The 15,585-nt window shown below is 42.9% G+C and overlaps 1 protein-coding gene across 2 annotated transcripts in view; it reads right to left on the bottom strand.

Moving 5' to 3' along the window:
* The window catches only part of TRPM7 (transient receptor potential cation channel subfamily M member 7), a 75,234-nt gene that overhangs the window by 7,705 nt on the left and 51,944 nt on the right, over positions 1 to 15,585 (bottom strand). Inside the window, exons 22-33 of one of the 2 annotated variants that reach the window (XM_082198220.1) lie at positions 15,163 to 15,337; positions 14,231 to 14,357; positions 12,718 to 12,902; positions 10,121 to 10,253; positions 7,705 to 8,816; positions 5,324 to 5,400; positions 3,875 to 3,931; positions 3,601 to 3,697; positions 2,269 to 2,336; positions 1,323 to 1,360; positions 490 to 515; positions 58 to 108 (exon numbers count right to left, since the gene is read on the bottom strand). In XM_082198220.1, coding sequence (XP_082054346.1) covers positions 58 to 108; positions 490 to 515; positions 1,323 to 1,360; positions 2,269 to 2,336; positions 3,601 to 3,697; positions 3,875 to 3,931; positions 5,324 to 5,400; positions 7,705 to 8,816; positions 10,121 to 10,253; positions 12,718 to 12,902; positions 14,231 to 14,357; positions 15,163 to 15,337 — 2,146 coding nt within the window. The remainder of the gene's footprint in view (positions 1 to 57; positions 109 to 489; positions 516 to 1,322; positions 1,361 to 2,268; positions 2,337 to 3,600; positions 3,698 to 3,874; positions 3,932 to 5,323; positions 5,401 to 7,704; positions 8,817 to 10,120; positions 10,254 to 12,717; positions 12,903 to 14,230; positions 14,358 to 15,162; positions 15,338 to 15,585) is intronic. The other variant, XM_082198221.1, reaches the window with a different exon arrangement.

Raw genomic sequence — 15,585 nt, 5'->3', positions numbered from 1 at the left:
TGAAGAAGATGACGCTGCTACTTTTTATTATTTTGCGACCTAGTTTTGGATACTTACCTGAATAGTAGTAGGTGGTATCCATGATGGGTTTAAAAGGAGAGGCAATTCCTTTGGAAAAAAAGGAAATGAGTTTTTACATAAACTCATGATTTAATGCATCCTGTTTTGTTTTTTTAAAAGGGTAATGACAAAGAACAAAAAGTACTCTAGGCTCACAGGCAAGACCTTGATCATTTATGGTGATTCTTCCCACCAAGGGGTATTTTAGATGAGGAAAGTGATGATGTGATGCTCAAAGACTGGAGAAGGGCACAAGCACCAAAGGGGTTTCCCTAAATCAGTCATGTAATGATTACAACCATAAATAAGGGTTGTTGGCACTAAAATCCATAACAAACCTCCACCAACATCATCTTTTGCAACCATGCATTAAATAGTTTCCCACAACATGTTAAATTTATGGCAACACCGAAGTTATCAGCAGCTTACCATTCAGTGCATCTTCCTCAGAAGACCTGCAAGAGACAGAAATTGCACTCAACCCGAGTTCTGTGTGTACTTCTTGGTTTTTTTACTACTCAGCTTCATTGCTCTGGTCACTTTGCTCTGCTTGTAATACCCCAAGCCCAATCACCCATCAGACCAAATACTGCAACCTCTATGCCTTCCAAAACAAATGAACAGCAAACAGAGCAGGGGAAGAAGAAGAAGAGTTTGGATTTGATATCCTGCTTTATCACTACCCGAAGGAGTCTCAAAGCGGCTCACATTCTCCTTTCCCTTCCTCCCCCACAACAAACACTCTGTGAGGTGAGTGGGGCTGAGAGACTTCAGAGAAGTGTGACTGGCCCAAGGTCACCCAGCAGCTGCATGTGGAGGAGCGGGGATGCGAACCTGGTTCACCAGATTATGAGTCTACCGCTCTTAACCACTACACCACACTGGTGTAGGGAAGAGAAAACAACTCTGAAGACTTAAAACTACTGTGAAGGTGTTGAGTGCTGCAGCGGTGCTCTTTAATGAGGCTACAAGCCAGGTGTTTCAAACTGGCTACATCAGGTTCAATTATCCCCCTCCAAGAACAACCACAACAAGATAAATGCCCAGGTCATCAGGGTTGCTTAGGGACGGGTGGGCAGATAGATTAGATGACTCCTCCCGTGGTCTAACTGCCCAGCGGCAATCAGGCAGGCTTAGAAGTGAATGTGCAGGGGTGCTGGTACACAGGGAGAAAACTGCAGCTCACTCAATGCCTCCCCAACTCCTGGGGAGTTTGGAGATACCTGGACAGTTCTGAGTATTGCCATTTAGACTTTACTTACATTGGATTGCTATACGACGGTCGACTTTGTAACCAATCCTGCAAGAAAAAAAAAGAGAGATGCACCTATTTTGTACATAACTTAATTGATGGTTTTAGAAGCAATGTCTCACACTTTTGTAAGAGCGCTACAAGGCTCCCTCCAAAAAATTTAATCGTGAAGATGTTTTCAGCCTCAATATGCTTCTGAAGCATTGCTAAGTCTGCTGGTCAAAAGAAAGTGTACAATCTGTTCAGCAAAAGTGCCTGGATGAAGAAACTAGGATTGCAACTATGTAGCAAATGCAGCCATAGCCTGACAGCTTACCTGCCTTACCTTGAGCTATTTTGGTGATGTAAAGTGCTTACTTGAACAGGCTCTATTAGCTGTGCAGGCAGAAATGGCATGAACATTCCGCCTGCACTCAAAAAGGTGGTGTGAAGGTGCAATCAAATGCCATACGGACATAGTCCATTCTTTTCTCCTTGAAGACCTATTACAATTCGCTCTTGCCATGACCTAAAACCCCTACTCTTAAGCATGAGAGCTAGAGAGGGCAAATTTGCCCAGCACATTTCAAGAGAAGAAAAAACTGCCAATTTGGAGGCTACAGGCAACTCTCAACTTACGTGGAGATTATAGGGTGTAAAGCCAAAATCGTGTATAGTCAAAACACATTGGGTTCAATGGCCGGTGGGGTTTCCAAAGACTCCTTTCCCTGAATGCCTGTCCCCTTTTATTTCTTTCTTTTTTTTTTTAGCTGCCAAGTATTTAAAGCTGAATGTGCACTAGTTAAATGCACATACGTTGCGAGTTACCTGTACTACCATAGCAGGTCACACTAAATTATGATGGACAGTACTGCTTTCTATCAATTGCTACTATGATTCAATTTTTGTATTTCCTGGCTTCTTTCCATAGACACCCAGGGGAAACATTGTATGGATTGTTATTATGTTTTACTCACTGTGAGTAAGGCCGCCTTTGAATCTGCCTGATGGGGCTCTTCAACCGAGGGTCTCCTACTCTTGTGCACTGAAAAATGATTTTGCAATTAGAACGGCCACCTTTTGACATGTCAACAAATACTACCAATTCTTCAACATATGTGTCCAACATCCTGCAGGGAAAGCAAGATACACTTGCTTTCATACACATACGTGGGCTTGGATACAGAGAATCACAAGACTATGCTGCAGACGCACATATTGGGCACACAGCAAAACTCATTTGAAACTAAGGTAAAGGGACCCCTGACCATTAGGTCCAGTTGTGGCCGACTCTGGGGTTGTGGCGCTCATCTCACTTTATTGGCTGAGGGAGCAGGCGTACAGCTTCCGGGTCATATGGCCAGCATGACTAAGCCGCTTCTGGAGAACCAGAGCTGTGCACGGAAACGCCATTTACCTTCCCGCCGGAGCGGTACCTATTTATCTACTTGCACTTCGACGTGCTTTCGAACTGTTAGGCTGGCAGGAGCAGGGACCGAGCAACGGGAGCTCACCCCGTTGCAGGGATTCGAACCACCGACCTTCTGATCGGCAAGTCCTAGGCTCGGTGGTTTAACCCACAGCACCACCCGCACACGTTAAAGGACCTTCAAAGGTTTGTTTGGGGCACAGAATCGTAAGTTTATGTGTTGCACAATTAAAAAAATAAAATATGTGTTGCACAGTTTAAAAAAAAAAAATCTGCCGTGGACATTAAAACCTTTAACATGCTCAAAGAAGCTATTTGGATATCAGTCAAAAGCTACTGTTAGAAGGAAGACAAGTTTTTTAAGGTGCCACTCTCACCTCCCAGTTTTGCCAGTTCACATTGCTCCCCAATCAAAAGTTTAATTGACTGATGATGGAGCAACTATGCATTTATGTAATTCCACAATTAGTTTTAGGGATGGCTTGTTTACAGAATGCAATCACTGAGGCTGCAATCTGAAGTAGGCGCTGACGGCTGGGTAATAAGGCTTCAACCACTCATGCCTGTTCTTTTCGCCACCAAAACTCACTCCCACCAAGCTGCACTCGCAGGAAAAGACATGAGCAGCAGCAGCTTTTAGCCAGCAGGGATAAAGTCAGTAGGAGGACAATTTTCAGTAGGGAAAGAAATGAGACAGAAAGAACCAAGAAGCCCCTCTCTCTCCAATGCCAGTTCCCTCAGTCAAATTTTAGCCACAATGGCTGTGTTTTGTAAAATAAAGCAGTTTTGAAAATGCAGGAAATGGCACAAAGGAAAAAAATGCTATATGCTAGTATTAGTTCAGAAAATTCAGAGATCAGAAACTAATGTGTTTACTTACTTTGCTCTGATAGTGCTGCTAATGAGCTTCTATGGTAGTCGGTAAAACCACCACATGAACTAACAGGCCTCAGGTTGCCTTCTGCATTACTACCACCCTGTGTATTCAACAAATAACAATGTTATAATTCACAACTCTACTCAAATAATCTTATTTGTGTCACCACTTGAAAGTTGCTATACAGTGACACACTTGCTTTTTGAAGGAATATTCAAATGTTACTGGCTATTTGATGCAACAATGAAGAGATGGAATACAAATGGGAAAGTTATACCTGTTGCTTTGTCTCGATGCCTTCCAAAATTGCTTTTTTGAAATCTTCCTGTTGCTCCTGTAGAAGGTAACAATAAATGACTTTTTAAACTTAGGTTAGTAGTGAAGTGGCTTTAACAAGTCTTAAACATTTCATGAACTCTGAGCCAGAAACAAGAAATTGGGGTTTGGGGAGACCATTTTCCTACAAGTGTTATTCCAGGGCTCTTACTTCAAAGCTGAAACACTTCAAAGCGGGCATCTGCAGGTTTAAGTTCTGGTCTAAAATTTCATATTTGTGTTCTGATATCCATGCATGCTCACACGAGTCAAAGTTTCCTGCACACTGCCATGTTTGTTTGATTGAGTTAACTTATATGCCACTTTCCCACAATGATCTGTGCCCAAAGCAGTTTACAGCAAACATTCAAGCTCTTTGTGCTATAAGACTTCAGAGAACAGGGGAGGACAATAGGAGTTCTGGGTACACCCTGTGATTGCATCATGCTGTCTGGGCCGGATCTATCATGAAGTTAAAACTGAGTACAGTGGATGCTCAGGTTGTGAACATGATCCGTGTGGGAAGCACGTTCGCAACCCGCGCCGCGTCTGCGCACACACGGGTTGCAGTTCGGCGCTTCTGCGCATGCGCAAAGCACGATTTAGTGCTTCTGCACATGCGCCAAAACCTGAAAGTAACCCGTTCTGGTACTTCCAGGTTTGGCGCGGTGTGCAACCCGAAATCGTGCAGCCCAAAGCGTCTGTAACCCGAGGTATGACTGATGCTCTCCAAAATGCTGTGCTTCCTAGCAACCTGAAGCATAGGCAGCTGCCTTTTCCCAGAGCTAACCCATCCCTGACTACTCAGAGATAGCCATTTAACCCAGCCCTGACTACTCAGGCAGTCTTGATTCCTTTAACTGGTGGTGACAGGATCAGACCCTGAGGCCTTCTCTGCACAGGGTATATACACTACCTCTGAGATATAATCCCCCCACCACCTAAGTCTTTGAACCTGGGACTACTCAGCTAGGAGCTCAAACTTATAATGACAAAGTAGAACAGGCGCCGGCTTAGTTAACACCACTGAAAACCATCCTGTAACATGAGTGAATGCAAATGTATTTGAGATTTGAGTTTAAGTGAACTCCCTGTATCAGCTTAGGACTTAGGACCTCAGGACACGGCCCAGATCATTCTCCCCTCCTCCCAAGCCACACAGCTCACTTAGCCCTGATCTGTGCCTCCCTCTGGTTATTTCACCTGGCTGGAATGTGCCCTTGGGGTAAGATTAAGTACCTCTCGCTTGCCTGGATGCTGTGTGTCTAGCCAGACACACTTTTGCCACACCCACCACTGACATGTGGCCCTGATAAGCTTGCCTGTGAGGAAATGAGGCCCTTGGCTGAAAAAAAGGTTTCTCACCCTGACTTGGGCTACTGCTCAACTTCCGCAGCAATCTCCCTCTTACCTCAATATCATCACTTTTTTCTTTGCTCTTAGCCACAGTCTCTTTAAATCGTTGCAATTCCATGCTGTCCCTGTGACCTTTGGCGACACCATTATATGAACAGAAACAAAACAGCAGATTTTAGAGGGGAAACACCAAACAGATGCAAATTTGATTAAAGATACAGCTGAGATCAGAAAAGTACACAGAAGGACAGTTGACATTTTTAATGGTAGGTTGAGGAACTATTGCTTTTCCTACATAAAAGGGATAACATAAGAAAAAATATTAGAGGAAATATTTCATACCACTACCCTGGTTTCAAAGCTGTGAGCGTGTTATTTGCTTTTAGAACCATGCAGTGTGGATATCGGTATTTTTACAAAATGTAGCTATTAGTAGAAAAAGCACAGTTCAACACAATAGATTTTAAAAATATAAACTTCACCCTCAAAATGTAAGAAACAACAATGACATGGCCTATGGTGTTCTCTTTCCCACCCTTTCTCACACCCATTCAAAATAATTAACCTATGCCAACATTCAGAATGCCTGTGTAGTGGGCAGAGCTTTCCTCGCCTGCCATTTTTACACTAGATTATATTTGCATAGAAACATACATACATGGGGGCCAAAGCATATAGGCCTGAATCATGGAATCTGTACATTACATGGAACTGAGGTGCACAAATACAGTGGTGCCTCGCAAGACGAAAAGAATCCGTTCTGTGATTCTCTTCGTCTAGCGGTTTTTTTGTCTTGTGAAGCAAGCCCATTGGCGGATTAGCGGATTAGCGCTATTAGCGGCTTTTAGCGGTTTATCTGCTGATCGGATCAGCTGAAAAGCGGCTTAGCGGCTTAGAAAAAGGGGGGAAAGGAAAAAAAACCCAGCAGGAACTCGCAAGACATTGTCGTCTTGCGAAGCAAGCCCATAGGAAATTCGTTTTGCGAAGCACCTCCAAAACGGAAAACTCTTTCGTCTAGCGAGTTTTCCGTTTTGCGAGGTATTCGTCTTGCGGGGCACCACTGTAATGATTTCAGGTCCATGCACATTGTCATTTCACATGTAAAACGTTATGCAAAGGTGAAACCAATGAGTGAGTGGCAGGTAGAGCCAGGACAGAGCTTGGGGATCACAGAGATCATCCACTGCACATATATGCTGAATGTCTTCACAGGGTATCACTCCTCTGTCTCCAAAATTCTACAGGACTGAACATTAAGGATGAAGATTATATTATAAATGAGAAGGCACCCCAGCACCAAACCTTTTGCCACAGTAAAAAAAAAAAAGTGCCATTATTCAGCTGTGTGGTTAGTGAAGTAAATATAAACAGCCTGATCTTGAGCCTTTGTATTTAACTTCTCCCCACTCCCATTTTTTTAATTAAAAGCATACATTTACAATTATTACAGCCATTTTCAAAACACATGAATGGGGAATCAACATATCATGACTTTACACATATTTGCTTAAAGAAAAAAAAGTACTGGTAGCTTAAAAGCACTAGGAAAAGTTAGATAAAAATATTACAAGTAAAGTCCATTCAGAATAGATCTGGGCCTCAGGCAGAGCAGATGTTACTCAAACTTGTAGTAAAAGATCGTAATCACATGCATATCCCATCCTCAGATCTTCCAGAAGCCTCTATTCATATTTGAATAGAGGCTTACACGCTTATTGTAATGGGGCATATCAGGAGCCTGCACGCTTAAGGTCCTATTTAAAGGCTTCCACTGCACAAACATCAGGGGTCCCAGAAATAAACCAGGATGGCGTGAACACAATCTACCAAATTTAATTGGCTTTACATAGCTAAAGGCACTTTTGGAGTAGTCTGAAATGAATTTTCTGGTAACATCGACAAGTTTAAACTAAATGTAATCTTTAAAAAGATATCATAACAAATCATGTTGCAAGATAAAAAAAACATTCATGCTTACTTTGAGCCAGTGAGGCAAAAAACTCTTACCTTAGAAATGGTCTAGATGAGGGTGCACAACCTGCAGCCGTCCAGATGTTGTTGGCCTACACCTCCCATCATTCCTGATCTCTGGCTATGCTGGCTGGGGCTGATGGGAGTTGTAGTCCAGAAACATCTGGAGGGTCACAGGTTGTGCATGCCTGGTCTAGAATAAACTGAACTCAAAGTATTTTGTTAGCACACCTCTCCTCCCATTGTTTTGACAAACAGAAAATCTGCCACCGTTTTGCAAATTTTTTTCCAGTTAAAACACCACTTGAATAAACAACAAAATCTACACACCAGAATGGTTAAGTGCCGATTTACAAAGTAAAGAAACATTTTGATAGTTTGCGGAAGTGAAGAGGTTAAAAGCAAAGTGCACCACCTGCAACCAAATTCCGCTAAAGTTCCCATACAATTTTTGATAAATCAAACCTTGAGATTTAGATTTGATCCATAGTTTCTGAAGACGTACAGTGGTGTTGGAACTTAAATCATGACCCTTTTGTGCTGTTTCTAGAATGCTTCCAGCAGGTTCTTCAGTATCCAGTGTCCCATTCAGATCATTACTGGGGTCACTTCTGACCTCATCAGCAGATGCCAACTGTAATTTATTTTTGGCGTCATTCTTCTTCAGCTTCAAAGAGGACTGAGGATTCCATTTGTCTGGGTAGCTCTCAGCATTAGTACAACTTTCATCATAAACAAATCCATGATTAACACATCCTCCAGGTTCAATACAAGGTTGGGAGGTGGTAGCAAGGCTAACAGAGCAAGAAGCAGGAGAGTCATGGCAACCAATAGCAACTTTTGGAAGTACAGATTTTGGTGTGTTATACTTACCCACAAATGCACCAAATTCAACAGCATTCTCTCCATCAGCAGCCTTAAGGACTATAACCTGGTCGTCCTTTGTGGTACTTTCTAACTGGCTTTTACAGCTGGGCTGAGAAGGAGTGCTAACGAAAAATTTAGCTGTCGAAGATGTTAGATGTGGCATGCTGTTTAGCGAAGTGCCCGACTTTTTATTCTTTTGAATGCATTTCGATGAGTCTGTACCCTGTATTCTTTGACGAAGTTCTGGGGGGGATAGAGCTCTTGGAATTAAGGCACTGCCCGAGGAACCTGCCTCTGGAAAGTTGAATTCATCCCTCTTGGGGGGCCCAGTCATCTTATGTCCAGAATCTCCTTCATCTTGCATAGAAATGTTGCACAGTAAAGCATTATTACTCTCAAGGCCTCCTTGAGGAAAAGAAGAACCAAAGACATTGCCAATGCTGTGCTTTCTCCACATGGAAGATCTTAAAGGACCGTCATCAATGGGGTTTTGTGCCAAATGCTTTGAGATACTCAGTTCTCGTGTGATTTCATTATGGACCTTGCTAGCTTCTGAAGCCTTCTGGGCAGTTAATGTTTTCAAAGTATCCACCGTAAGAGCAGAGAGGTCTTGCAAGTGGCCAATCTGTGTATCGAGAGAGTGCAATGAACGCTTGATATAGTTGACTCTGTCACTAACCTCCTTGATTTGGATGCACATTTGCTCAACGCTGGAAGGGGAAGGGAGAAGGTACCATTGGGAGAGAGAGAAAGGAGAATCAGACTTTTCACTGAACGCAAGGAATTCTCAAAACAAACGAAGATCACAAGTATGCCATGTGAAATAATTACAGGTCTGTTAGCATAAAACAGGGGGTTGGACTAGATGACCCTCAGGGTCCCTTCCAACTCTGCAATTCTATGATTCTTTGGTAACAACCCACCCATACAGAAGGTTGTGTGCTGTGTTTCTGCCTTACTGGTCTGGTCTTCTGCTCTGGTCTTAGGTAAAGGTAAAGGTAAAGGTACCCCTGCCCGAGCGGGCCAGTCTTGACAGACTCTGGGGTTTGTGCGCCCATCTCACATCTATAGGCCGGGGGCCAGCGCTGTCCGGAGACACTTCCGGGTCACGTGGCCAGCGTGACAAAGCTGCATCTGGCGAGCCAGCGCAGCACACGGAACGCCGTTTACCTTCCCGCTGGTAAGCGGTACCTATTTATCTACTTGCACCCGAGGGTGCTTTCGAACTGCTAGGTTGGCAGGCGCTGGGACCGAGCAGCGGGAGCGCACCGCGCCGCGGGGATTCGAACCGCCGACCTTTCGATCGGCAAGCCCTAGGCGCTGAGGCTTTTACCCACAGCGCCACCCGCGTCCCCCAGGTCTTACATCCCTCCAAATCAACTCCCACCAAGAAATTGTGTTGTGTCTCTGCATCAGGTATGATCAGATCACTGAATCAGTCTTGAAGACAATTTGCATAATCAGCAAGGTTTGCCCAGTAGTTTGCCCAGAATAGTTAAACGACAAACCCATGTCCAGACAACATACTAAGCCAGACTATGGGTTGGCTCAGCAGCAGAATGACCAGGGAAGAGCGAAGTGATTTCCTCTCCCTGAGCTCATGCATTCTGTACCAACCCATGGTTTGGCTTAGAGTGACCTGTGAACCAGACCAGGGAGATTACTGTAAGTGTGCAACAGAGATCTGCTAAAAGAGGATAATGCTTCATGTGCCTGATGATGTATGCTCTAGTCCATGAAAGCTTGTGTTCAAATGTGGCTTCTGTGTTGCTTTTGATGCAAACAAACTAAAATGGCTACTGGTCTGCAATTAGATAATTTTATAACAGACCCTGCCAATCAAAGGTCCACATGTTAAAACAGGCTGCTGTTGGTCAACATCTGCTATGATAAATGTAAACCAGAGTGTGATTTTAAAGTAACTGAAAATGTGCTATTCAATTAGCTGTTCCAATCATTCCTGGAAAAACTGAAAAGAAGAAGGTTGAAACGGTCATTCCTTATTATTTCATACCGTTCAGAAGTAACTCTAATTCTCTCTTCACTTCCAGAATGGAATTTATCATCTTTTTCATTGAAATACATCTCAACACACAACTCTTCAAAATCATGAAGCTTCTTTTGATCTTCTTCTGTTAGAAACAGTTCTAGAGAATGAAAGAAACAATCCATTTCAGAAGCTTGCTAATGAACCGCTACAGAAAAGAAGTAAAAACAGTGAAAAACCAAGGAAATGAGTATTCCCTTAGCCAAGGACCTCACATCATGAGTGTTGGATGTAAGTATACAGTGGTACCTCTGGTTAAGAACATAATTCGTTCTGGAGGTCTGTTCTTAACATGAAACTGCTTTTAACCTCAGATACCACTTTAGCTAATGGGGCCTCCTGCTGCCGCTGGGGCACGATTTCTGTTCTCATCCTGAGGTAAAGTTCTCAACCTGAGGTACTACTTTTGGGTTAGCGGAGTCTGTAAATCGAGGTGTCTCTAACCTGAGGTACCACTGAATCTGGGTTTTTTCCCCCCATTTCCCCAAGTTAGGTACACTAGAATATAATACACCTCCAAAAATGGTTGTTTGTTGTGTTACCAACACATCTCTTCATATATTTTTAAAGTACAGTGGTACCTCGGTTTTAGAACAGCTTAGTTAACGAACATCTTGGAAATCGAACGCAGCAAACCCAGAAGTAGGTGTTCTGGTTTGCGAACATTTTTCGGAATCCGAACTGTTCCGTTTTGAATGTTACACTTCCTTTTTCAGTGCCACACTTCTGTTTTGAGTGCCCCTGCTCTTGCTTGCACGGGAGTAGGAGCTGAATCGGGGCAGCTCAGCTGGGGAGCACGAAGCCTCCCTTCCCAGCTGAGAGATCCCCGCCCCCGTTCCTGCTTGAACGGGAGCAGGAGCTGGATGGGGCTGCTCAGCTGGGGAGGTGCGGGCTCTGTCACACTTTCCATTGAGGGGTTCGTGGCTGGTGGCTCCTGTAAACTTCTCCCCTCAAGAGAGAAGTTTAAAGGAGCCCCCACCTCAGCATCAGAGCCCCTGCACCACCTAAAGGCAGCCAGGCGGAATAGTTGCTGGGATGGCTGTCTCTGCATCGTCACGCGATGCTCCTTTAAACTTCTGTATTCGAGGTGAACACAGCCACGCACGCCTCAATGGAAAAGTGTGACAGAGCCCTCACCTCTCCAGCTGAGCAGCCAACAAACTTGAAAAACTCATGAAAAAGCAGCAACACAACAAATTGAAAAAAGCAAATCAACTGCAAATGAGTCAAAATCACAAGAAAACATAAAACAACACTGACCCTAACCCCAATTCTGATCCTTACCCTAACACTAACCCAGTCCTACAATTAACCCGAACCCAGAAATGGTCTTGTTAAATAGTAAAATTCATGTTAAATTGCTGTTTTAGGGGTTCTTTTTAAAAGTCTGGAACAGATTAATCCATTTTGCATTACTTTCTATGGGAAAGCGCACCTTGGCTTTAGAATGCTTTGGTTTTAGGATGGACTTCTGGAACAGATTTAGTATGGGAACCCACTTTCAAACCCTCTTCCCCACATATCTATTACTTGCTCACAAAAGCAGCTCTTAATCAGGCTGGGGATCCTCTGGCCACAGGTGGTCTGGCCCAAGTCCCGATGTGATATCAGGTGTGTGACAAGTGGGAAAGCAGCTACCAGGAAACAATGGGGATCTTTAAATTGTTCCCGATAGTTCTTGGCAAAGGAGCTTTGATGTTGGTGCTAATAAGCAGACTGGTGCTGTCAGCAACTCTGCGGAAATCTGCTGCACTACAGAGTTGCCCATTAGGAACTTGCACAGTGCTGGGATCTGCACTTACAGCAAACCCACAAGAGGCTCTTGCCATAAGTGCAAGTGTCCCTTCGCAATGTTGGCTTGCACTGAAAGTTGAAATGCAAAAGATCTTCCTCTGTAGGGGCAGCTGGTTTTGTTTTGGTATTGTCAGGCGATTGACATGGATGTGCAAGGTCCTTCACAACTATCAAAGAGGTCCGCAGTGATGGTGAGAGCAAGTCCTTGTTCAGGTTTTTAAGAATTCCACTTACAGTGGTACCTCAGGTTAAGTACTTAATTCGTTCTGAAGGTTCGTTCTTAACCTGAAACTGTTCTTAACCTGAAGCACCACTTTAGCTAATGGGGCCTCCTGCAGCTGCCGCCGCGCCGCCGGAGCACAATTTCTGTTCTCATCCTGAAGCAAAGTTCTTAACCTGAAGCACTATTTATGGGTTAGCGGAGTCTGTAACCTGAAGTGTATGTAACCTGAAGCGTCTGTAACCCGAGGTACCACTGTATAATGAAAGCATTTTTGTAGCAGTGGTTGGGCAGAGATAAAAAAATGTGCTGTCACCCTAAGTTCTCTTAAGCATCCTGTTCGCCCCAATCCTGAAAACAAGGCAAAATGTTCTGTCCACACACCCAAATTGTTGAACCTCCACTCCCACTTTGCCATCCACTAATGGGACAGTGAACTGAGGGGAGGGATTTTGCATAAGCCCTACACATAAACCGGGCTCCTATCAATCCCTGGATTTCACATAATGCAAAGAACAACCCAATGTTGCATATTTTTGTTTGTTCTTACTTGGCCCATCAGAAGTTTTGTCTTTCTTTCTCTGCTTGCATACACAGCAGAATAGGGAAGCCATATGACTAAGAATAATAAGAGGAGGGGGCAGGATAGGCTTCTCGTGATATGCCATAACAAAATGATAACGCTGGTATTTCCATACAATGTTGGAAATTGCTTTCACCTGTAAGTATACATTGCTAAACAAAAAGAGAAGAGAATAAAGAAGGCAAACATTTTAGTTTGATCATCTTAGAAACTAGCAGCAATGATCGTGCATTCTGCTCTGTACAAATATTAAAAGAGAGTACAAACAAAAGAAACAAACAGCATAACTTCTATCACATTTATTATATTTATTAAAAAATATACCACTATGTCATAAAATAATCAAAGCAGTTTACTCTTACACGGGAAGACACCCGACCGACTCTTACACGGGAAGACACCCGAAGACACCAAAACCTGCATTCCTGTACCCGTGAAAATCTACGAAAGCATATATATATATATATATATATATATATATATATATATATATATGAGAAAAAAAGGATTCTTAAAAAATCAGAGACTATCAACTAACTATTATAGGACTATGTTTTTTTTATTTCCTGCATAAGACTTTCAGCAGAGAAAAATTTTTCACCAGGCATTTAAAGGTTCAAAAAGAGGCATCTGCTAAATTTCTGCTGGCAGAACATTGCATATTCTTCTGACACTCTGGCAAATGATCTCAGCTACTGTTCCTAAGGTAAAGGTAAAGGGACCCCTGACCATCAGGTCCAGACGTGGCCGACTCTGGGGTTGCGGCGCTCATCTCGCTTCATTGGCCGAGGGAGCCAGTGTACAGCTTCCGGGTCATGTGGCCAGCCTGACTAAGCCGCTTCTGGCGAAACCAGAGCAGCGCACAGAAACGCTGTTTACCTTCCCGCCAGAGCAGTACCTATTTATCTACTTGCACTTTGATGTGCTTTCGAACTGCTAGGTGGGCAGGAGCAGGGACCGAGCAACGGGAGCTCACCCTGTCGTGGGGATTCGAACCGCCGATCTTCTGATTGGCAAGTCCTAGGCTCTGTGGTTTAACCCACAGCACCACCCGCGTCCCTAAGGTACCGTACACCAAAGTTGTTCAGGGCTTTGTAAATTAATACAAGGACTTTCAACAAGGCTTGGGCATAGATGGGCAGCTGGTGCGTATGTTTTAACGATGGTGTCACATGTTATTGGTCATGTGCCCCCATCAGCCATTTGGCCTCTATATTTTGCACCAACTGGAGCTTCCAAACCACAAAGAGCACATTGCTGTAATCTAACCTAGAGGTTACCAATGCATGTACTATGGTAGTCAGTTATCGCTGTACAGGAATGGCCATAGCTGGCAAACCAGACAAAGCTGGTAAAAGGTATTCCTAGCTACAGAGCCCATTTGATGAAGATGCATGCAGGAGTACCCCATGGACGTATAATCACCAAGCTACTTTTTAAAGCACTGATTTAATAGCAACTTAAAACGTGAAAAACATACTTGAAAAAGGCGATGAGAAGATTGACCATAATAATGTACTGCACGAAAAGGTAGACGGCCTGAAGGAAGGGTGTCAGCCATGCTCCAGTAACACATGGTATGATTGTTTGGGAATCATTTGCACATACTTTGCAGATTAAGAAAAGAAAAAGAAATGTTCGAGAAGATTTAGTAGTTTATTTGTTACTTAGAAGCAAAGCTCTTTATAGCGCATCAACAAAATATTATCACCTATACTTTTTCAACACACAAGTAGCAGAAGCCGCTGCACAGCTTAGCCCTAAACAGAAAATTTATGAATAAAACAGGTCTGTGGGCATTAAATACCCAAACTTCCAACCTCAGCAACTGGAAAGTTTATTTAAATCTGTTAAGAACTGTCTTTCAGTTCATGCCCTTCAAAATGAAAAACAAATAAAGCTTTTCAATAAAATAAAATTCCTCCATATTTATTGAATGTATATCCCACTTTTCCATAGTATAATCATGTTTACCAAAATAATTTTGTTTTCATATTCTGAACAAATACATGTATCACTGTAGATGAAAAACTAAATTTTTAAAAATCAAAAGAGATTTTAAATTTGTTCAAACATGTTTTTTATTTTAGGTCTCCCCCCCCCCCCCGCCGGTTTAAAATAATACCTTAATATTAAATACATTAGAATATACATAAATAATCCCTTCATTTTTATTTATTTAGAAAGATTTAGGAAACACTTCATCACACTCTGTGGGGTACACAATACAACAATCTAGATAAAACACAGCTAAACTCCAGAAAATTTTTAAAAAACAAATATCAATAAAGCAATAAAATCATTATGAATTAAATATAGATTCTAGATTAGCCCTCCCATCTCTGTGCTCTTTAGACACAAGAAAAAGTGTCCCTTGCCTGCTAATAAATAGAAGGAATAAAAATATCTTACCATCAATTTCATAGGCATAAACTTCACCAAAGATCATCCAATAGGGCCGAAAGACAATATCTCTTGCTAAAACCCAAGATGGTTTTTCATTAGGATAAAGTATTGCCTTTCTGGGGACTCCAAAACTAAGCAGCACAAGTGCCATAATTACTACAATGTAAAACATGTTGGCCACCTGTTTAAAACAGAGTTAAGAGACAGTTAAAAAAGTGGAGACCCCTCACTTAAACCCTCCAAACTACAGCCCAACCCCTTCTTTGTTGTTTACATTCATATTCAACACATTGCCTCACATTTAGAGGCACTCTAGACTTGTTTTTGTCCAACTCCACTGGGCAATCACCTTTGGACAGTAAGTAAGTAAATTTTTATTTATACGCTGCCCTCCCAGGCCAATAACAGGCTCAGGCTGGCTAACATCAA

The sequence above is a fragment of the Podarcis vaucheri genome (assembly GCF_965113315.1).
Source record: "Podarcis vaucheri genome assembly, chromosome: 14".
Classification (NCBI taxonomy): Eukaryota; Metazoa; Chordata; class Lepidosauria; order Squamata; family Lacertidae; genus Podarcis; species Podarcis vaucheri.
This window is presented reverse-complemented; position numbering and strand designations above follow the sequence as displayed.